This window comes from Magnolia sinica, chromosome 9, assembly GCF_029962835.1.
Source record: "Magnolia sinica isolate HGM2019 chromosome 9, MsV1, whole genome shotgun sequence".
NCBI classification, from domain to species: domain Eukaryota; kingdom Viridiplantae; phylum Streptophyta; class Magnoliopsida; order Magnoliales; family Magnoliaceae; genus Magnolia; species Magnolia sinica.
The window spans coordinates 32,562,289-32,587,182 of NC_080581.1; the positions used below are offsets into that span (position 1 = coordinate 32,562,289).

At 38.9% G+C, this 24,894-nt stretch overlaps 1 protein-coding gene and 2 long non-coding RNA genes across 3 annotated transcripts; 1 reads left to right on the forward strand and 2 right to left on the reverse strand.

Moving 5' to 3' along the window:
- Window positions 1-648: 648 nt before the first annotated feature.
- Window positions 649-4,125, reverse strand: LOC131254826 (uncharacterized). The gene is made up of 3 exons (XR_009175924.1): window positions 3,742-4,125; window positions 1,090-1,541; window positions 649-909 (listed from the first exon to the last, which is right to left on the reverse strand). It is a non-coding gene; the product is annotated as an uncharacterized LOC131254826 (long non-coding RNA).
- A 10,878-nt stretch (window positions 4,126-15,003) lies between these two features.
- Window positions 15,004-15,862, reverse strand: LOC131256224 (uncharacterized). The gene is made up of 3 exons (XR_009176675.1): window positions 15,795-15,862; window positions 15,160-15,271; window positions 15,004-15,064 (listed from the first exon to the last, which is right to left on the reverse strand). It is a non-coding gene; the product is annotated as an uncharacterized LOC131256224 (long non-coding RNA).
- Window positions 15,863-18,854: 2,992 nt separating this feature from the next.
- Window positions 18,855-24,894, forward strand: LOC131254941 (BAG family molecular chaperone regulator 7-like). The gene is made up of 2 exons (XM_058255641.1): window positions 18,855-19,383; window positions 24,836-24,894. The coding sequence occupies exons 1-2, from the start codon at window positions 18,855-18,857 to the stop codon at window positions 24,892-24,894; spliced, it is 588 nt and encodes a 195-aa protein (XP_058111624.1).

Here is a 24,894-nt window from a genome sequence, read left to right on the forward strand (position 1 = left end):
ACCTAATAACAACGATTGAGCATAACTCATAGGGAACTAGCATAAAGCACACAATGTCCAATGGTGCAGATTAGCTATAAACTTTAGAAGTCAAACCAAATTTGGACGAATACACAAGTGAAGAAAAGAAAATTTCCATAGACTATGGTTTGTCACTTCCTTTCACTCAACATGGAAGGAACTATTGGATTAGCTATAAACTGTAAATTAATCAAATTTGCATGAATGCATAAGAGACAAAAACAGATAAAACTCCTTGATCTCTAATACATATGAACATGACCGATAAAAAGTCTATTCAACAAACAAAACAAGAATAAAACGAAAGACATGTAACAAATCAACCACCTGTAAACATGAACCACTTAACTCTTAACTGTTGCTTCCATAAGTCATCCAGGCAATAATACTCAGCTGATGAATCCAAGATAGTACAACATTTATCTATCCAGCCATTAGTAGATCAGCAGTTACTCCCCTATACAGAGTAAAAACAGAAAATATCAGATTCTCACCCTGCACAAATGTCTGATACAAATGTCTCTAGGATGCACTCTAAAACAAAGAAAGAAATAAAGTTGCTTTCAAGGGAACCATCTAAATTAATTTCCACCTGGAGAAAAATCTGAAATATGGTTGCACAAAATATGACAGGAAGCGGAGCAGATTCATGTATAGAGGTGGGCAAGCATCTATTACTCTATTCATGATTGATATTTTACAGCCAACTACAAGCTTCATGTTGGGTGCAAACACGGAAATACATGAATCTTATGCAGACACAGCAATACAAGTTGGAAATTAAGACTGATGATTACTTTACCTATCTCTTTTAGCTGTTTTGGAAATACTAAAACAACTGAAGCATCAACCAACATTATCCTCTAAAATCGCTAGAAACTTCTCAACCTGAAACAAAGGGTAAAAAACAAGGAAAAAAAGACACCCCCCCCACCAAAATAAAAAAAAGAAAAGAAGAAGAAGAAGAAGAAGAAGAAGAAGAAGAAGATTCTGATCAAAACCTGATTCAAAGCTCTATTAGAAGCCATACATATCAGTTTGAAAATCATTTGGGCATTTCCTACGTACCCTTCCTAATGATGTATGATAATACATATGCCTTTCCAACCTTCCAAGATCTAAGGCCCCTCCTAATTCTATCTTGTGACAGCATCATCATTCAACAATCTCTAAAAGTATATTCTCAAGTTGTCACAAAATCCAGTCCTTCATTGTCGTCGTCATCTAAAGCCTTAATGCCAATGTATCACAATATCCAGTTATAAATTTAGGAAAAGAAGAAGGCAGACAAAACATTGACGCTAAACTAGACAATAGAATATTGAAGAAAAATGCTAATGATAAATAATAATAAAAATTTTAAAGCACAAATCCAATTGGAATCCCCTGCTGGTTAAAAGGATTGTCCAGTTCTAAAATGACCAGTCAAATAGCACAATAATACCTCGGGATGCACTGCGATAGCTGTATCAGCAAATAATGTCTCTGGGCGTGCTGTTGCTATCATCAAATAGACACTCCTTTAGCATAAAACAAAGCATGTAAGCAAAAGAATTGGTACAAGGATTATCCTACGCAATGATGCATGTGCAATGCAATTTTCAGCCTTTCTATACATCAGCTAGGAGATTGTATAGGTTATTTAAGTCAAAACGATTGGGTAACATGAGCAGCACAGTTTTAGAATGTATGATAAAAAGAAAAATAAATGCATTGACCATGTAGAATATGTTTCTCTTCCAGAATTACTTGTCATACTGAAAAAGTAACAGATAAATAAAACACATGGATTTGTACATGATTTTTCCAATGCCACTTCAAATTGGCTAGAGATTTAGTATTTTGAAACACAAACTAATTCCAGTTTATAAAAGGACAATTGAACTAAATCTATAATAAAATTATTTTATTTTACCATCAGAATTAGAATTATAAAGAGCAAACTGTCATTCAACAAAATTATAAAGAGCAAAGGCTTCCCTGAATTAGAATCCCATTAAAAAAATTAGAATTTATAAATATTATCTAAATCCAGTGAAAGAACCACAAGGAAGAGAATTTATCATACATCAAGTGAAAAAAGAACGATAATTGAAACCCAAAAATGTCCCTAAGCCAAATTGCTGAGCAATGCCATCATCTAAGCCTTATCCATGATCTCAATGAGCAACTATACTTGGGAGATCATGGACATTGAGAATAGCCACAAAACAAGCACAAAAGTGACAAACCAAGAGAACAACTTGCATTCAGTCAATGAGCCTAATGACCAAAAACCATGATGTTGTCATGAGTTTCAATGCAGGATATTTGAGCCATGCAAAAAGGTTGACCAAAGACCATATAAGACAAGGAATTGTCCTCTTCCTCTTTGTGTAGAATGGTTTCAGAATTTAAATTATTGAGAGTATTAGATCTAGCAAGTGATGGAAGTCCTTGGTTTGGTATCCTAGGACAGTTTTTGGTTTTTTAGGTTGAGGAGTGGTCTATGTTTGTTTTGTTTGTTTGCATGTTTGCAGCTTGGGGATCTTCTTAGGCAAGGCGATCGATGAAGTGGTTTTGAGTGATCTTCTTGGAGGCCTATGCTAAGATTGTTGGTCGTGGGCCAGAATTTTTTTGGTCATTTGCATCTGCAGCCACATTTCCAAGTGGATTTTGGTCAGAAGATGGCAAGCCAATGTTTCGAAGGGACTGGATGATGAAGTTTTTTAGTTGCTGAATTAGAGTTAGGCTGTGCTCAGAGTGGCCAGGTCGAAGTAGGGTTGATTTTGGATCTTCTCAAAGCTGTGTTCCAGCCAACCTGCAGGCAGTTTTGGATGCTGTTGGGTCGGATCCTGTAATTGCTCTGTTTTGATCAAGTCCTATATGTATTGTCATACATCATTAGGAAGGGTTAGTAGAAAATGCCCAAATGATTTTCAAACTAATATTATCATACATCATTAGGAGGGATCCACTCTGATGTCTGTGTTTTCTATCAATGTTGTCCATCCTTTTCAGCTCATGTATATGTTTCATGTCTCCTGTGTCCATCCATTTTTAAGGCATGAGCCCAAAAACGAAGCAAATCAAAGCTCAAGTGGACCACACCACGGGAAATAGCAGGGATAATGACACCCACCATTGAAAACTTCGATAAAGTTCCGTTTACGAGCCACACGCCAATAGAGGGATAGAGAAAAAACCTAAACAACTGCAGGATGATCATGACGAGTAAATCCATCTGTCCATTTCTTGAAAGCCTCACTATCATCGATCTCACTGTCTATCAAGCGGCCCCTTTCTACCACCCTCTCTACCTTCTTTTTCATGCTTTCGTACAACATCTGCATGAGAGAAAGCAAAGCAACAGATGCTCAACAGATACTCCCTACAAATCCACATAGTTCTTTGTTTTTTCCTCCTAATCAAAGAACTACACCAAAAAAGATCTCTGAAATTAAATTTTTTTTAAAAAAAATTTAATATGCAAAAGATCTAAATCATCAAACAACAAAAAAATAGATAAAACAATAAAAATCCCATGAAACAATCTTGACATCAAAATGCAACAGTAGAAACCCCCAAAATTCGTTGGATAACACATGCAACTTAAGAAACCCTAGAAAACAGAATAGACTTCGATGAAACCCTAATGTTACAATGCAGGAGGAGATCGAAAGGATCACATTCTCTCTTACCCTAAATCGATAAAATTGGGAATAAGAAATTAGAAGAAACCTTAAATCCGATGCGAGCGCGAGAATCGAACAGGTCTGCCATTGAAATTACATGAGCTCGTTGAGATCTGCAAATCCAAAGGGGAGCTCTCTCCTCTAGCATTTAAAGTGAGAGAGATAGGTTGTCGATTTTGGAAGGATGGAATGGAGGGCGGGGAGAGAGAGAGAGAGAGAGAGAGAGAGAGAGAGAGAGAGAGAGAGGTCGTCGGTTTTGGAAGTGAGAGAGGGAGGGACGGAGAGAGAGAATGAGAAAGGGGGAGGTAGGGTTTTCTTTTTTCTTTTTTAATGGACCTTCGTCAGTAGCAGGTTTCGGTTACTGTCTTCAAAGGTTACTCCAACCCGATAGAATAGATTTTCGGGATGCTCGCCGGTGGTGCATGTTGGCCACCAGCAAAAAAAGTGTCGGTAATGCAGTAGTTTCTTGTAGTGCCGTTTCAACATGGACATGCCACATGGAGGGCAGAGATATTACGGATGCAGATATCGACGGTCTTCATTTCTTATGAGTGGGCCAATAATAGCTCATTAATCACGACTGTTGAAAGGATGGACTATCACCATGGATGGATTGCGACCCAAAATTTCCTAGAATGAGAGATCCTAGTCATCTAACTTTTGGTGCAATTGTATGGTTGAAATGAAAAACTGCTGAGTGCCGTTTCAACATACCCTCAGAAGGGTCAATCGATGCTTAAACACTATTTTAAGCAAAATCTCTATTCGTATTGTGTGCAGGTTTGCAAATTCCATCTGATTCACTACTCGTTGAAATATGAGCTAAAAATCCCACACAACACTTGGGCAAGTCCACGGACAAAGTCGTTGGAAAATCATTTTTCGAAGACCTGTACTGTTTTTTAACTTCTGAAAGTAGGATCTTGAGAAAATCAGACTAATTAATCCAGAGATGTAGACCACTGCTTGAATTCATAGGTTTTTTTTTTTTTGGATGATTGTACTTTATTTATATGGTAAGGCTCACTTGATGATCAGATTGTGAAAAAACGACGTGGTGAACCCCACCGTGGAAAATAGTAGACAACAACCTGAAAACCTTCGATTCACATGGTGGCTCATAACGGTTGAATCGGCCGCCTAATTTTTTAGGTTTGGTTAGGAGATCCTTTGGACGGTCGAATGCTGAGCTAATTCTACAAACATCGGAAGGATCCGTGGATACAAGAGGGAGGTTCGCATGGAGTTACATTTAAACCCTTCGGTGGAAACCCATATAACATCGTGTATCGGTACCCAATATCTCTAGATTAACATAGAACAATGAAAATAAAATTTTCAATGGCTTATATTCAAACTCTAAAAATCAATGATTTAGATCATCAATTAATTGTGATTAGATGCTAGTTGTGAGAAAATTTCAGACTGTGTGGTCCATTGGGTGGTGACACAAGCTAGATCCTAAGCCACCAAAAAAATAAAAAATAAAAAATTGTAGAATAAGCTAGTCATATCTTAACATTGCAACCGGCGGTTTAGGCACGGATGTGGGTTCCTTCCCAACTACAAGTCCTCTATTAGTAGAGGAACAAGTTCTATATCAGTAGGGTTGTGTGTGGTGCCACTTAATGCGCCGGTAAGACTATCCATGTTAAATGCCACTGGTGTCAAGTGCTTAATATTTTAAATGATCAGATAACTATTTAATACGTTTAGGCCAATCTGTAACTTCCAAAATGTGGACACCATAATGCATGTATGGCTTACTAAAAACCATATGGCAGATGATCTTAACCATCTGATACTTCTACCCTTGAATTAAGCTGTTTTTCTTCACTTTTTTTATTTGATATTATTAAATAGATTTGTAAGTTTTTATTAATAAATCCTTATCATAACTAATTGAAGTATTTAAAACACTAAGGTCATAGGTTCCAATATCCATTGTGGTGTGTATTAAAAAAAAGTAAAAAAAATAATTTACAGTCTATCATTAATTTATGACATGGTAATTTTTGTCATAGTCTATCATTAATTTATGACATGGCAATTTCTTTCATCTAAAAACTAAATAGACTGATGCACACAAGTCCACACCTGTCATAGGCAATGTTGTGTGTGACATCCTCTCCGTCCATCAGCTGTAAAACATCGTTTTCATCAGCATCATCAACCTGTTTGTGCCCTATTGAATTAGAGAAAGCATCTCTCAAAATATGTACTTCTTCAATCGGGTTTGTCTTTTTGTTAGACAATGGATGAATACCCTTTGAATATGTCTCACGGTATTTGGCAACTGTGTAATGTTGGAGGTTTGTGCCACGGAATCACACAAATCTAGATCTAGGATAGCAATCCAATGGCACCAAGCACACACAAGAGAACATAAAGATTTAACGTAGAAAACCTTTGCGGGAAAAAACCACGGCACAAAGTGACATAAATTAACTATGAAAATAGAAATTACAAAGAGAGAGGACTTACCTGATTCGAACAACCTCGAATCTCACCCCTTGCTATACCCTTTGAAAACCCTAGAACCCTTTAGAATACCTTTAGAAAGCCTTAATATTTTTAGAATAGCCCTAGGGACCCCTATTTATAGTTTAGGAAACTCCACTTACGCACCTCCTTTGGAAAAGTCTGGAAACTGTCTCATATTTACATAGTCCGCACCAAATCCGTGCAAAAATATGCGTAACCTCGATTGGTCAAGCCAAGGCCTCGACTGGTCGAGGGACCCCTCAACTGGTCAAGTGCCCCGGACACCTAAAAAACTGAGCTCGCTGGACTTTGAGTTAAGCAGGCCTCGATTGTCGAGCAGCCCCCTCGACTGATCGAGCCAGATGCTCGACCGGTCGAGAGACCCAAAAAATAGATTTAAGGCATCTATCAACAATCTCTACCATGCCTTCAATCTTCAACCGTGTAGTTCTTTGACCTCTTCTCTTATCTCTGCATCACGTTATAGCTTCTCGTGTACACTCCGTCCTTTTTTTCGCCATCGCCATCGCCGAGCCCAAAGAAGTTGCACAAAACTTGAACTTCTCTGCAGGAACGACCTTGGTGAACATGTCTGCTGGATATAAATCCACATGCCCAACCACCTTTGCTCCTGTATTTCCAAAAGTAAAGACGTATTCTTCTTACCATCTAACTGCTACCCAATATTGCTTGCTGGGTACTTCCTCACAAAACTAATAACCTGTGAAATAACCGGTTTAATTCAGACCATGACATACACTGCCAACCACATTCGAATAAGGCTCATGAGATATCCTGCTTTTCCTCATCTGTTTTTGGGACATGTCCTGAGGAAAACTTGAGGAGAGACGCGTAGGGAACGCTCTCCAGCTCTACCTGGCCCATCACATCCTTAATCAATACCTACACATAAGGTATTCCTCCTATGATTACCAAAGCGTACTCCTCCATCAGTCTCAATGCCGAGAACCATCTTTGCAGCTCCCCCGATCCTTCGTCCTGAATGTCGCACTTAACCGAGTCTTCAGTACATTGATTTCAGACATGTCATAATTGATGATCTACATATCATCAATTCCTGACTCACCATGAAGGAATCAAACCACTGTCTAGGCGACAAGTCGAACCACGACCTCCTGCAAAGTCTTTTCTCAGCCCCTTTAACTTTGAACTGCTCTAGTTGCTTCATATAGATATGCTCTTTACTTTCGCTTGCAGAAGTACAGACTCTACATCCATCCTTCCAGCTCAAAGATGACATTGGCCAACCAGTGCCAATCATGGATCAAATAGACACCTGTTATACCATCGACGTGAATATTTTTGAGAAGTCGATCCCTTCTCTCTGAGCATAACCCTTCGATACCAACCTTGCCCTGTATCTATGCTGTATCCTCCTGAAGATCCACCTGCATCCAACTGCTTTCTGGCCTACTGAAAGCTCCACCGGCTCCTATATATCAGTCTGGTACAACGAGTCCATCACATCGCCCATAGTCACCTTCCACTTCTCAGCACTAGGCTCACCTAGAGCCATCTGAATAGAAGATGAATCCTTTGCGATATTGGAGTCGTCCATGTACCTTATCGATATTTTGCGATTATACTGTGTGATTCTTCTCACAGGTGGCTGTTCCACCTACTCTGTATCCCTGTCCTCGCATCTTAGCCTATCTCACATGTGCAGAAGTGAAATCCGCTATAGCCATTACAGCTCCACCTTTTGAAGTGCTCCTGATCAACCTGTAAACATGTTCGAGTCGTTGCGCTTTTATGACTACCCGTGCCCCCTTAGATACCTTCAGAGCACCATCAATACCTGTGTACTTGCATCCTTTTGCCTCAAGCACACCAAGAGAAATCAGATTCCGCTTCAAATCAGGAACGTGCCTGGCATCAGTCAAGGTACGCTCCACCCCATCAAACATCCTGATGCGCACCGAACTAACAGCCACAACATTACAGGCAATGTCATTGCCCATAAATACCTATCCACCATCGCACTCCCTGTAGTGGTGAACCAACTCCGATGAGGAGTCATGTGAAAAGATGCTCCTATGTCTAGCATCCACTTGTCCTTACGATCATCGTATGACTGCCTGATTGTAGACACAGACAAAACATTACCATCGCATTCACTCGATCCATCTGCCGTGGCAGCATTGGCCTCCCTATATGAAGCCTCAAGATCTTCTCTCTTCGATTTAGGATTTTTACAATCCTTCTTCACATGTCCTTCCATTCCATAATTCCAGCACTTTACTTTTCCTTTGACCTTGCCCCTGGGTTTGGATCTAGAACCTGAAGAACCTTTACCTTGTTCAGAATTCCTACCCCTTGTAAGCAGTGCCTCAGAAGATATCCCCATGTCGACATTAAGCTTTCTCATAGCCTTCCCTTGAAGGGCCGAGATAACGGTGTCGACACTTAGGATTTTATTCGTTGAGCACATTGTGTCTTTGAATGACTCATAAGACGCAGGAAGAGAATTCAGTAACATACATTCTAGTTCTTCATCTTTCATCGCTTCCTCCATATCCAATAATTTGCAAACCAATTTATTAAAGTTGTTGATGTGAGTCTCTAGATCTCCACCCTTTGCCATCTTGAAGTTATACCACTGCTGCTCCAAGTGTAGGCGATTTTCAAAGGATTTTTTCGCATAGACATCCTTTAACTTCGCCCATAACTTAGCCGCAGTTTTCTCCCTCATGACATTGTAGAGAACCTCATCCGTGAGACATAAACGGATTGATGATAAAGCCTTCTTATCAAGAGTATTCCATTCATCATCAATCATAGTAGACTTTCGCTCCTCAAGAGCACTATCTTCGCCTTGCTTAATTAAGGAACTAATCATCTTGATCTTCCATAATTCAAAATTATTTTTCCCTGAGTACTTATCAATATCATACCTAGTGCTCGCCATTATTACTAATCCCTCAAATTTAGATCTGTGCCCCAACGATTGCTCTGATATCACTTGTTAAGGATTTGTGCTGCGAAATCACACAGATCTAGATTTAGGATAGCAATCCAATGACACCAAGCACACACAAGAGAACACAAAAATTTAACATGAAAAACCCTTGCCGGAAAAAACCACGGCACAAAGCGATAGAAATTCACTATGAAAATAGAAATTACAAAGAGAGAAGACTTAACCGATTCGAACAACCTCGAATCTCACCCTTGCAACACCCTTTGAAAACCCTAGAACCCTTTAGAATACCTTTAAGAAGCCTTAGTATTTTTTAAAATAGCCCTACGGACCCCTATTTATAGTTTAGGAAACTCCACTTACGCACCTCCTTTGGAAAAGTCCAGAAACCGCCTCAAATTTATGTAGTTCGCACCAAATCCACGCAAGAATCTGCGTAACCTTGACTGGTTGAGCCGAGGCCTCGACTAGTTAAGGGACCCCCTCGACCGGTCGAGCCATCTCCTCGACTGGTCGAGTGCCCCGGACACCCAAAAAAACGAGTTCAATGGACTTTGAGTCGAGCAGGCCTCGATTGGTCAAGCAGCCCCCTCGACCGGTCGAGCCAGACGCTCGACCGATCGAGAGACTTAAAAAATAGATTTAACGCATCTGTCAACATGTAATGCACATCAAAGTAGTCATACACATTACGTTACGTCCACTATATCGGATAGCCGCAATGGCATGATGGCTAAACTTTTACCAGTAATGACATGAGCATGTTCGCCATTCAAGATCCACCTTCTTTGCATTTGAAATGTGCTTACCAACCACAAACTCTGCTGCACAAGGTAACATAGAAACAGGCTCTCCCAGTCTCTCTATTATAGAAAAAACCTCTTAAGGACCGCGAACAAAGAATGTCTTCCACTTTGAACTCCATTTACACCTTTTTGTAAACGTATCCATCATACGAGCATGGGTGATAGGGAGGTTGATGCAATTCAGACCTCAAGCGGACATCATGGTGACATGATAAATATCAGAAACACAATGTCTCTTGGAGGTGAGATGCGCCCCAGTGCTGAGGATTAATATCCTTAAAAAAATTCCATGATTCTATAGATTTATCATGAATTTCATGCAAACAAGCATCGACTTCAGAATGATCTGTTGCATAAGTTTCATCCTCAAAAAGCAACCGCAAATCCCTAGTTTTGTACTTACAATTTCTTCAACCAGCAACCACCAACGGTATTGATGACATGCATATGGAAGGATACCACGAACCACTTCAAGAATCCCATCCTCTATTTGATATAAATGTTAATTTAGGTATGCATCTTAGGACTTGAGCCAATTTATCACAAAACCATTTCCAACTCACTACTTTCTTTGATTCAACAAATGCACATGAGATCAGGAACCAATCATGTTCTGCATCAATAGCAAAGGCAAAGAGCATAGCACCTTCGTGTTTTCCTTCTATTTCTGTACATTCAAGAAACACAATAGGTCGGCATGCTTGCTTGATACTATGTACCACAGTCATATATGCAACAAAAAGTCTCAAGGAGTTGTCTGGTGACCTGCTAAGCTTTGCTGTGCTTCCTAGATTTACCATCTCAATTTTCTTGCAAAGACCTAGAACAGTTAGTTCAGAGTCCATCTCATTTAGTGCCAATTCTTTACCCCTCCAAGCTTTATCATAGCTTACTTTGATTCCATATTTTAGGCTAATCTCATTGACAATATCTTTAGATGTACAAGATAATTTTTTCTGGAGCCTATCCTTGAGCAAACCAACAATCCATATCCTACTAGCTTGTCAATGCTTTCTGTTATTTGACATTGTTGATTCATTCGCAACATTACAAGTATGGTTTCCCTTCAAGGATTTTATCATGAATGTCAGCTTGCCAACAAGCTTACATGCATATATACGCCATGAGCAATTGTCTTTAATGCGTTTCGCCTTATAATAGAACGTGCTTGACCTGGTTCGCTTGTATTCGAAATTCAAACACATCGCATACTCCCTTAAAGTATTGAGGAAAGCATTTGCATCTTCAAATTCTTGGCCTTCTTTTAAAACTAGGATCGTTCTCGACATATCATTAACACAACTATCAACCAACCAGCAAGGTAATTCTTGATTATCCATCAACAAGCAGTCCATTTCAAGCAAGTCATTGGGCACATTTGAAACATTATTGTTATTGGCATTAGTATTATGTGAGGAATGTGTAAGTGTTCAATTTCTTCCATGTAAATCCCACAACAATGCTTCATCATTTCCATTATTGGCATTCTGCATCAGATTACTTAACAAACAAAGGCAGTAAGAAATAATTAGTGAACTATATAACTAAGAACATAAACAAATTTTTATTGAAGTACCTAGGAATCGGAATGGGGATTAAAAGGTTGTGGGCAGCAAAAACAAAGAGATGAATAGGGTCATTGCTACAAAGAAATGCTTCCATCATATTGGATACGTTGTCATCATTCTCAATCTACACAAGTGAATCCAAATCTTGACCGGGATCTTTGTACTTGATGCCATTAATGTCAGTCAACTTGCAAATCTCTCACACTTTCGCTAAAAGTTTGAGGTAATTGATCCTCAATCGACATGAACGATACGGTTTGTGCCTTCTTTATAATAAACCTTATTTGATTCCCAAATGAAGTCACCCCCAAATCTACAGAGGATAGGCACTTTGTTCGTAGACATCATTTGGGTGTGTTGTAATGAACTAAAAATTGAAAGAAATGTGATCATGCTTAACAAGATCAAGAACAACAATTTTCATTTGCATTTTTAGGAAAGAAGAGACCCAAATAACTGTCTACTTATTACTTTTAATCTAACCTCGATTCCATTCTAATTATATCATAGTTTCCTTGCGCACTTATTTGAACAAACAAGAAGCATGATTCAATTTTCAAGGACATGGATGTCATGGGCCTCACGGCAAATGAAACATGTGCTAAAATTTGCCAAGATTAGCAAATTCTATCAATGCAACATTTAGCTATTATCTGATTGAGTAGGGTACTTGCTCTATTCTTTTTCATTACTGTCTACTCATAGGCCTCATATTGAGGAGTTATTGTCCCATACTGAAGATATCTGGAGCGTGGTCCAATCATAATCGGCCAAAATCACGGATCTTAATCATGAACCATGGTCCCTACTTGTAGAATCAAAGAGCTGCACATTCTCTCATCCTAAAACAGTCCAAATGCAAGTATCATATGCTTTTTGATAAACTGATCAAGCAAAAGTTGTAGGTTTGACCCACCTTTCACTAATATGGAGGGACATCATGAGTAGGATCTACTTCAAGAATCACTTCTATTGAATATTTTTAATTGTTCAAACCAGTAGACTCCAAATGCATGTATTTGCCGGTGGTCCAAATCTATAAAAGGGTAACATATTTTATGAAGAAGATAATTTAATAGGAGTAAAATTGTCAAGGGGGCATGCTAGAGTCCTATCAGGACCCGCATTAGGTTCAGGTACCATCTTTTGATGACCCAAACCTTAATTTGACTAGGTTTCGAGTACCTATTGTTAACAAGGGTTTTCAGGGAATTTAATCATAGCAGGGATGTTTTCATTAAAAGCATTCGTCAAGCATAAACGAAATACACATAAAAAAGAAAGTATGCCCCTTTAAAGAGGCTTTTATTAATATGGGTTCAAACAAACATTCCATGCTGTGATTTGGCATAGGCTCTTAATTACATTTCATAAGGTAATACCCATAATTGTAAGGCAAACACTACAAGACAATGTACTTTTACTAGCGGTTAGAACTGCTAGTAAAAGCCTCTAAAAACGCTCGTATAGACCTTCACGGGGATATGTCAGCAATGTTTTGCCGGCGCTAAGTGCCTTTGGTAATTGTGACTTTGTCGGCGAGCTCTGGTTTCATCGACGTTTTTACTGGACGCTGGTATTTCTGACAGAAGCGTCGACAAAAGTACAAAAAGCGCCGCCAAAAGTCTATCCAAGCGCCAGTAAAAAGTAGGTTCTGGACACTTTTAAGCACGGAAAGCGCCGACTATACAAGCACCGGTATAAGGGTTTACACAGATTTGAGCAGCCCCAGCATAGGCCAGTAATTATTTTATTATATATAATTCAATTGAAACCTATATTTTTTAATATTTGAAACATAAAAAATGTTGCAATACAATTTAAACTAAATATTAAACAAAATCTATATTACTTCACAATAAGAAAAATATATAATATTTATTACAATAAATTGAAATTGGTCTTTTATATATATATATATATATATATATAATCCTCTATATGGTACTTCCAGCGCGAGTGGTGTCAAATGGCTGAAGTGCTAGTTTGTTGCACACAATGGAAAAAAGAAATAAAAAAAATAGAAATCAAAAAGTAGCATTCAACAAACTGATGTATGGAAAACAATCAATCCTTTGATCCTGTCCTTAAAAAGTCAACAACTATCAAGACAACAAATGCTGTAACTTGAATTCCATTACATCTATTGGCCCCACATTGATGCATGTGTTTTATCCACACCCGTCCATCCATCTGCACTCTTCGCACGTGACATTCAAGTGTACAAGTGACCAATATCAATTGTGAATCTGGTTCATTAATTACAATTCTATAATCTACCAAATATCACTTTTACTTAATTCAATATTTTTTCATACGAAGAGTATGATATACATAAAGATTGGATGGTCGAAATACCATAATATTTGCAGACATGCAATTATTATGCAATAAGAAAAGAAAGAAAAGAGGTGCATGGTTGTTATATTCATGACGGCATGACTGGTTTCCTACTGTGTTATTCATTGTACTGTCTGTATGCACACATGTAGAGAGAGGGGGATGAAGTTGGTAGAGTCAGACTACCTAATGATTTCCAACCTTTTACATATATATACATCTAATTAACTGCACTTGCATTTTACTATTTACTAATGGCCGAAAATTGTTTTCTATGGTGTGGTACAATTGTTGAGTAGATAAGGCTTAGCTTTTCCCAAAGCAACCTCCGGGTGTGGCCAAACTTGTTAGAGGGGTTAAGCATCTTATGCACTTAATAGGTATTAAGTTGAAAGTTATCATCGAGGTGGATTATAACTCGTGGTCTAATTGGTTGGATGTGAGACCTCATATGTATATATACTTATGTGTATATGAATATTAATAATTTTATTTTTTTAAAAAAAATTCTATTTAATTTTGTTTATATATAATATCCACACATATATAATTGTTTCTTCACTTTATTTTTAGAAATCTCATTCAGCCCAAAGTCCAAACCCAACCTAACCGTATGGACCTAAGAAGCTAGATCTAAAATGACACTAGTGAGCAAGGTTTGTGCTGATGACATTATAGTTATTGACAATTTTAATCAAGGCAATTTGCTATCCTCTACCTCTTCTATATATATATATATATATATATATATCATAGTTTGAGCTTTTCATTAGGTGGGCCACACGGTTGAATCGTTTGCCTAACAGTCAAACAATTTCACTAATCAGGTGAAGTATAATGCAAAAGAAAATGTTGTGGCAGAATATCTATTTCAACTACCGATTTGTTTTATATATTTTGGCCAACACACTAAGTGAAAATGCTTGTTTTATTTTGGTAGGATCTAATCAACGTCTCCCACCAAGTGCATCTTGCACGTGTGTCATCTGTGCTTGATTGTGGAAGCGCAGGGCTGCACGGGTGCCTGTTAGAGGCAACTTGGAAGGGTTAGATAAATCATTGCTATTAAAAGTTTTATATGGTGCATGCAAAAATATAATATTATACGTACATCTCTCACACGTGTCAGATGCTCTATATTTGTGAGCATCCATATTATCATCTGGATGGACAATAGCCCAAATTTTCATCCAATTCTGCAACCTTCCTCTTGAGATTAGCCTTGTCCATCTATAAAAAAGGTAGAAGCGATGGCGAACATCATTAAAGCAAGGTACGGTAGATGGTAATGAACTCGAACAATATAAAAAAGGAATTCTCCACACCTTCAACATCTCATTTTGGGCCGTGAGCAACTGATCTCCTTGTTGAAGTTGCTCAACCGTCAGTTGGGCATCTAGTACTTCTGCTTGCCATTGATTGATTTCCTCAATCCAGCTGCAAATTAAAACAGAGCGCCCATATGAAACCAGTCCTAGAACTTCATTTTAAAATATTGCAATAAAGAAGACATGAATGCAAGATCCTATATATGTGGCAGAAGTGAATAGTTCCATACACCAAAAACAATGTTCTTGTAAGGACCCTATGCATCAGGTTTCTGATTTTTCATGATGCCTTCTGCCACAATTTTGGTGTCACTTTCAAGTTCCACTTAGGACAGATCTAATGTCTCTCGGTAGGCTAAACTACCAACATTGCTCTCACTTCAGCAGCCATATCAGTTACTACATCAAAATGGTAGTCAAAAGACTCAAAACCAATGAAAGCTTCTCATCTTGGTCCCCATTGGGGTTTATGCCACTTGACCAACAACAGTTCCTTCTTATTCTCAGACATACATTTGATACACCAATGACTAGTAAGAAGCACAATTCATGTTACAAGTTCAAGAAGCAAAATTCCAAGAACAACGCATAATCACTGGATAGTCCAATCAACATAGAAATGAGGATTTCACCTCCATATTTAATGGTTTTTTTTCTTGAGCAGCAGAAGATGCAGCTTGCTCTACTTCTATTTCATCCTATATTAGAAGGTAAAATTGTTGATGAGAACTTCAATTGTTAAAGTAAACAAGAAATAACTGTTTTAACTACAATACTCGATTCTAAACCTAAGATGTTCTCCTTGAAGCTAGATTGGTCATATCTCCACTTGAGGACTTCCAAAAGCTGCAGATTACCAAAAATACAGTTTTAGCATACAGGATGCAAGAACTTTAAGGAAAAAGCGATTTTGCAGAAACCTGATCCCGCAATTCGGAAACTTGTAAGGGCCTGTTTGGCCGGTCGGATTGGAAGGGATTGGATGGTATTGGAAGGGATTGGAAGTCAAATCCCGGGATTGGCCTGGCGTGCCAAACAGAGTCGGTGATATGATCCCAATCCCATGTATCTCAAGACAATCCGCTGACAACACCATCATTACATTTAAATCCCATCAAATCCACCTTAATCCTTCAAATTTGCCTGGGACGTGTTTGGTTTGAGGGATTAGAAGGGATGAAAAGGTTTAATACTGGGATTGGCCGGGCGCGCCAAACAGACTGGATATGACAATCCAGGGATATATCAATCCCATGGATCTCCAGACAATCCACTGACAACACCATCATCACCTAGAAATCCATGCCATCCACCCTAATACCATTCAATCCCTTCCAATCCACCCGGCCAAACGGGCCCTAAATGTACACGCGTGACATACATTAGCTCAGTTAATTGACTAAAAATGGATATTCATTCTCTAAACATCCAAGGACCTCCTGTCATTTTACTATTTGGGCGCGTTAGATTCGTGGATTCTATGTATTTACACATGTCGTGAAATATGTTTTTACACATGTATGTATTTCCAACATGTCGCTTAAGTGTTAATTCATATAGACATATTATACAACCTTTTTGTTCATGCCAGAATTGTGAAATAGGCTTTTGAAAAGCCCAATAAAATACTGGCAGTTCATGTGTTGAACAAACCAACAAGCATCACTTATTCCAATGAACTGTAACAAGTTGAAACAACACATGAAAAAAATAATTTACTATCTTTACCAACAGTAAGAAGGAACTAAAGAATATAGAACATTTACTCAATAATTACACTAACACCAAAAAATACATGCATCCAATTTCAATCGTTAATAACAAAACTTGGTCACCAAGTCACATCTTGCTGATCAACAAGCATGAAAATATATCAAAACAAAAATAGAGCAAAGTGATCTTTCATTTGAAAAGACTAGTGAACCAAGCATTCATCCATACCGTATGTCCCAAAATCTTAGCCCTTCATGTCCAGCAGTCACAATTACATTTGCACTCTCTACACATCATATACTTGCATTTCAGACAAATCAATAAATAAAAAAAAACACAAAAGATAGAAATACAAGATCATCATTGTCTACTTCTTCTTAGCCTTAACCCAGTTAATTGGGGTTGGCTACATGAATATTGTTCTAACATTCCACTCTATCAACACTGATAATTTCAGTTGGACCATAAGTCATCAAGTCCAATTTTTTAAAAGAAATTAACTGAAATAGCATCTCATGTGGCTGAATGAGTGTTACGCTTTCTTTTTGCCGGCCGGTGTTGTATTTTAGCAGCATGTAGTGTTTCAATGACGTGTTATGCAAGATCCAAAAAATTAAAAAAGAAAATAACTGAAATAACATATCATTTGGCCTGCTGAATGAGTGCTATGCTTTCTTTTTGTAGGTGTTGCATTTCTTCAGCAGCAGGTACTTTTTCAATGAAATATTATACAATGTCCAGGCAGAATGTTTGTACAGTACAGTTTCAGTTTCAGTTTGTACAAGTAGAGCCCTTGGTTAAGTGACCAGAACCATTGATATTATGGGCTCCACTGTGGATTGCCCATGCAACAAGATCTCAGAGACAGGAAAATCCTAACCCTTGGATTGGTCACCAACAAACAGACATCTACGAGAGAAAAATACAGCAATTATCCACACTCAACTGAAAATGAAATCGAATATTTGATGATTAGTTTCTTCCAGCCTCATAAAAATTTTGATGTGTGGACCATCTATAGTAAGGCCCAACATATTGAGAATTTGGATAACTAAATCATGGTGCCCATTGAACAAACAGAAAAATAGAGTGGTGCTCTACAAAGGTGTGGCCTGAGAATTGGATAACACCCTCTTGTTGGTAATCTTCATGGGTTCATCCTATTAATCAAAATCATTCATCAGCACATCATCACCATCATCATTCATAGCCTTGTCCCTGCTGCTTGGTATCAGATTTACATCTTGTTTCAACAATTGCAGGATGGAAACATAAATCACACCCAGGATGATGTCCTAGATAAACCTACAAAGAAATCCAAACTGGCACCAAAATATAGCAAGAGAGAACAGGTAAGGAGCAAAAACTTGAGAATCAGATTTGTCCCAAGGGTTTAAGAACATCCCGATTCCCAACAACAAATATGGATCTTAATAATCTCACCCACTGACCAAGTAAAATAGACAACTCTGGATCCTGTCATGGCCAAAATAAAATAAAAATAAAAATTGCCAACGAGAACTGGTGACATGCAAGTTTTCAAAAGCTCATATCGTCTTGTAAAGCTGTAGAAAACACAACTTCCATGCTTGAAATTAGTTTATTATGAATATATTAGCCAGTAATTTAACCTATGAGAAACATCTAAGGACATGTTTGTGTACTAGAAGATGTTATGACAGTAAATTGAACTGGACAGGAGAGGGTATGAAGCAAGCACTACAACAAAAATGAGCAAAACCGGCACTTTGGGTGCATCTTGCACCGGCGCTGTGTAAAATAGGGACCCGACGGATGTTATAATATATATATAAATAATAAAAAGCCCTACCCTCATTTCATTCCCAGCCCCCGCGCGACACTCACCTTCTTCCAACCCCGACTCTCTCTCTCTCTCTCTCTCTCTCTCTCTCTCTCTGCAACTCCACGACCCCAACTCTCTATTGATCTCTTCCCCATTTCCATCCATCATTGAAACGATGAGCAGATTCAAGAGATTCGATCATCTCAAACCTTCTTCGTCTCTATTCTACAAAGAAGCCTCTTTCTTCAGATCCTACGCCCCTTTCCTACTCCCATTCTCTCCATACGTTGTTGAAGACGAAGAGCTTGCTTTTACTCTTGATCTCCTAAACCCTAAACCTATTTCCAGCCTCTTCGATCTCTTTGCCCAATACCTCATATCTCCTCCTTATGCCCCTCCATCGCCTTTCGATCTGTTCGAAACTGCGACGGATCTTATCCAGATTGAGAGAACCCTCTTCTCCTCCTCCATCCGGAGGTTCCAGGAGCGAAAGGACACGTCTTTCTATTTGAAGAATCTTGCCAACCGGGTCTTTGCCCTTGAGCTCGGGTTCGATCGGGTGCTCAATGAAAGGACCAATGGTGGAGAACGGAAGTTCAAATGGACAACTGAGATCAAGGCGCCGGAGAAGAAGAACGCCGTCGATCGGAAGTATACATGGACGGCGGAGATAAAGGGTGAGGGGCGTCAGTTGGAGAGGAACGGTAAATGGATAGCTAAGTATAAGGGAAAAGGGAAGGACTCTAGTCTCACACACGTACACTTTCAAGGCGTCCATGGCTCCTCCTGTTGGGTCCACCAAAGCTAGTAAGAAGGCTGCGAGTATATTCACTGTTGAAAGCCTAATTAGGATTTTGCAATGGGGAATTCCTAATTAGGGATTTACAATGTTAAAACCCTAATTAGGGATTTACTATGTTGAATCCCTAATTAGGGAAAATATCAACTTGTTTGATGGTAGCTTGTTCACTCCCCAAGTATAGGGTTGTGATGTAGTAATAAACTCGGTGAGACCGAGGTTGAATCCCAAGGGACTGAAACCTGTACGTAATCTGAAAATAACCAGAACTAGAACTAGAATAAGATGAAATCTAAATCAAGGGAATATGAGAAAATAATGATGACGTATTAATCTAAAATTGTAGAAATCATAGGTAGGAAACTAGGGATGTAGAGGATCCACTTGTAGAGATCAGGGAGATCTACGCTTGATTCACAAACTCAACTAGACTTCGAGTCCCATCTTCAAATAGTTGGAAGATATATCACTAAAGCACAATCTGAACTTCCTTCGATATAGTTTTCAAAAGATAAGACGGATGTAAATTAGAATGGATTCCATCACAAAACCATGCCCAGGAGACAAAGCAAACAATAGAATTTAGCTAATCCATAACCAATCGAAGAGAGTTATGAACGTAGGGAAGGATTCCATCATCCATCCATGCCCATGAGACGATGGTGAACAACGAGGTCCCTACGATCATAACCTTCATACATGCATGAAAATACCAGAAGATATCACAGATCTATTGTAATTTTAGTCACAACAAACCATTAAAAACTAAAGGCATTCCATATATCAAACTATAATAAGAGAAGGTTCATTAACATGAATCAAAACAATAGGAAACTACCCATCACACTACAAGCTTCACCTCTTAGCCCTAGCTAAGAGGTTCAGCCCAACATGAATGGGCTGGATCCCTTAAACAAAAGCAAAATAAAAAAAGAAAGAAAAAGAAAAAAACAAACACTACTATCTTTCTCTCTCTCTCCTGCACGTTCAAGCCAAGATAGGAACCCTCTCACGTTCTTTCTCTCTCTCTCTCTCTCTCTCTCTCTCTCTCTCTCTCTCTCTCTGTTTTATAGGTGCTAGGGGCGGTGGAGAGGACGGTTTGGAGAACCGACCTTGCTGGAGTCGGTGGAGATAGTTCCTGCAAGCAGATACGTAGCAACAGAGGCACCCAACTTGCATTTTCCAACATTGTTGGCCCATGGCCGTTTCATACGCAAGATCCGAGCCATTCAGGCTCCTTGAGCTTGGTCAGTGTTCCCTTGGGAAAGTTTTTAACGGTCCAGATGTCCAGAACGATCCCTGCCATGATCATAGAATGCCTCAGATCGTTCCGGGTCTTCGGACGCGCGCAACAGAGCCCGCATTCTTACGCTGTGTTGACGGTGGGGCCCATGATCAGGATTTTCAAAGAAATCCAATTTGTCCATTGGATGCTGCACGAAAAACCATTCAGATATGTATGCTTTTGGATTGGGTTTGGTGTGGCCCATTTGATTTATCTAGCAGTAAAGATTCGGCCATCCATTCTGTGTTTTACAACATTCCTCGTGCGTACACGTGCTTGGGGCCGAAGGGTCTTGGCCACTCCACGGAGCAATTGGACGGTTCAGATCGTCGAAATTGATGATGATAGTGGCCCACTGGAATCATCTATGCAAACGCTGCCAAAAATGAAAATTTTCATTTTTAAGGGAAGGCTCGGTCAACCCTCTGTTTGACGGGATTCTTCGTCCGGTGCATCTCTTGTGCACATGTACCCTATGTACATGCAATATATATGTGGGGTCCTCTGTAATGTTCATGAAAAATCCTTTCCGTACATCTCTTTTCTCAAATTATTTTAACAGGTAGGACCAAAATTGAAGCATATCCAGATATCAGGTGGGCCCCAAATCAGGTTTTCAAGGGCTGATCTATCTGTTGGGCCACTTCCACAATGATACAATAGCTTATTTTTTACGTGTATAGTTAATTTATAGTCCTTAGGCCTTGTATAAAGTTTTGAGCCGATCAGATGGTGGGAACCTTATGATCTTGCATTCTGGACGTCTTTTAGGCCTGTTTAAGATGAGTGGCTGAAATTTCTCTGATCTCCGGTGTGTAAATCCTCGATCTTAGTCTCATGGAGCCCCGTCCAATGCCTTGGTGATGCCTGAGTGTTAAATCCATGCTTTTAGCATCCTTTCCAGTCCACGCTCCTATATTCACCTTGCATCACAAACACGATTAAAATAAACCGTTAAGCAGTGTCATGTTCATAAATCCAGGTAGTAATTGGGGTCTAATATGCAATTTTCGAACCTCAACACAACCCCCAACCAGCATCTTGCTAGTCCCGAGCAAAGTATGTGAAAAAATAAGTTGAGAATTACAAGACAATTCCTGTGAACACCAGTGATTAGTGAAGAATAATCGAGATGCGAAAATGCAAAGATCCATGAATGTTAGGCATTCCTTTCTCCTGGACTCCAGGGTGCAGTAAACTTCATAATCAAGTTCAAAATATTAATCCCTTAATTAGAACAATTCTAAACGTTGAATACACTGAGTGTATAGTGAAATCTCGTCTTATTATCAAGGTTCACTGTTCTATTTTGTGATGTCCTTGGCACTTCCACAATAACATACAGGACAGCCAAAACTTGCCTTATAGCTCATCTTTTTATTCTTCCAGCTTTTGATTTTTCCATCGATGACTTTTATACTATGTCAACCTTAATTAAAGCCAAGGAAGGGAATCGAATCCTCACTTATAGGGAGCAAACCTATGGTGAAGATCAGTCGCCCAACCCTTTTCGAATGTCATCCTTGGGGAATCGAACCTTCACCTATAGGGAGCAAACCTATGGTGAAGACTAGTCACCCAACCCTTTCAATTCTTCCTTATAAGCATGATGAACGAATCCCCCAGGGTGGTTCCTTACATGTCTAGTGATTACCAAGTTAATCCTTCAATATCGATCTGAAACCTTAATGTGCAAGCGAGATGTGTCTTGTGAAATCATGACTCAATCAATGTTTAAAACCTTTAATCATAGATTAACAGTTTGAACTTAACAGTGAAATCTAACAAATAACGGAATCCAATAGTCATAAATTACCAACATCACTTATCTTATAATTCTAAATCCAAGTTGGTTGTCAAAATCACTTTGAATTCATAAGAAATTTCAGAAAAATTTAGAAAATTTGACAATTTCTGCTCAAGACCAAGAAAACACTGATTAGGAAACCTAATCTCCTACCCTCAACCTAAAATTTACATTGTCCTCAATGGAAAAGATATATGAGCATACAATGCACATGGGATAACGAAAGTAAATGAAAAGTGATGGGAAGATAGTTCCTGGATGAAGGAATCAAGAAAGACGTTTCCACAATGATCACAACATGAAAGCCGATCAGTATGAGAGTGAAGACATGGAAGCAAACTATCCTAAAACAATGCAGGAAGCAAATTACCTAACGGCATAAAGCCGACTATCCTATAAGGACATTACGCAAACCATCTTAGTCTTATGAAAGCAGGGGAAAAGATACTCAGTCATGCCACAAGGTTCCTCTTCCGGCCAATATCTTAATAAGTTTCTCAGTAGGTTTCTCAATAAGATCATCCAAAAGCCCTTTTTGTAATGGGCTTGGATGCCCTGGAGCATGGCGTTCCAGAGAAACTTATGGACCTCAGGATAAGGTTTCCTTTTAATTTCTTGAGGTGTCCAAAGTATATATGATTCACCCGTGATAAAGAAAGTTTTAGTGTTAGTACACCATGATGAATTAAAGACTACAAGTAGATGAAATTCAGAAAAATTTATAGTAGGTGGTGTAGTCTCAACACACGCTGAAGTTTCACTCTTTAGTTCAATTTTCAGCTCCTCCTCCTTCAATGGTAAACATTCAGGATCTGGGGGAGGAGGTACTTCAGAATAAGGGTTCTCTCAACCCGTGACAACTACCTAGTTATTGTCTTGCGAAGCATCCACTATTTCGTGTATCATGGGATCGTTTGAATTTGTAAAGTGTGCCAAACAATCTTCCAAAGAGTCGAAACATTCAGTTAAAAGGAGTTCATTCATCCTATCGAGATCTGTGATGATATGTCTAATAATTCCTTTATCTTCTTCGAAAGTAGAAATGAGCATACTCTCTTGTTTGTTCTCAAGGTGAGATGAAATCAGCATTGGGTATGTCTCTTCTTGACCTAAATGGGCATATTCTAAATCAGAGGGTAAAGGGTTTAGGTCAAGCTTTGGTGGCTTGAGGTTAGACGATAGAGGCACGACATAAGTTTGGTGTAATTCTTCAAATTGTGGCCTCCACTGGTTAACTTCAAGTACCAGTGCAGTATTAAGCAAGACACACCTCTCCCTAATCATGTCATCATCCAAGTCATAGGAGTGTATTGGGCACGTCTCTAGAGGGTCAGAGGATAAGGTCGGAGGCGATCTTCCACGAAAGAATCAATCATGTTAATGTCGTGGAAATCGTCATCGTCCTCTGAGTTTTTATTGTTATTGAAAAAGATGTTTGACTCCAATGTCATATTCTCGAAGGACAGTCATGACACCATTCCTATAATTGATAATTGCGTTTGAAGTGGCAAGGAATGGGTGACCAAGAACGACACGAATCTGAGTGCTCATGTTATTAATGGGTTCAGTGTCCAGGATGATAAAATCTACAGGGTAGTAAAATCTATCGACCTGAACCAATACATTCTCAATTATTCCTCTTGGTACACGAACAGAGTGATCAACAAGTTGTAGTGTGGTTAGGGTGGGTTTTAATTTACCTAAACCTAACTGTTTATATACCGAGTAGGGAATCAGATTGGCGCTCACTCCTAAGTCAAGAAGTGCATGATCAATTCGATAGTCCTCGATTACACATGATATGGTTGGGCTACCGGGATCTTTGAATTTCTGCGGCACGTCTTGCTTCAGGATGGCACTCACTTTCTCAGTCAAGAAGATCTTCTTTTGAATACTCTGTCGTCGTTTGGTCATGCATAGGTCTTTCAGGAATTTGGCATATAAAGGTATTTGTTTTACGGCATTAAGTAGAGGAATGTTGACTTTCACTTGTTTCAACACCTATAGAATATCCTGAGAGTTAGAGACAAGTTTTGGTACAACCAACCATTGGGGAAATGGAGCAACTGGCTTCTCTAGAAGTTCCTGTTCTAATTTTTGTGGGGCATCACTAAATCCATCATTGTTGTCCTCTTCTGATTCTTAAGGCTTTTTGGGCCTGACCGGAAGGAGTTTATCAATAATCTTCCCACTCTTAAGAGTGGTGATGGATTTAGCATGCTCTGTCTGATTTGAAGAGCTTGAGTTGCCAACTTTATATTGCAGCTTTGGATTGGGAAGAAGTTGAGTTGGGAGGCTCCCCTTATTCCCAATCGTATTTTTAG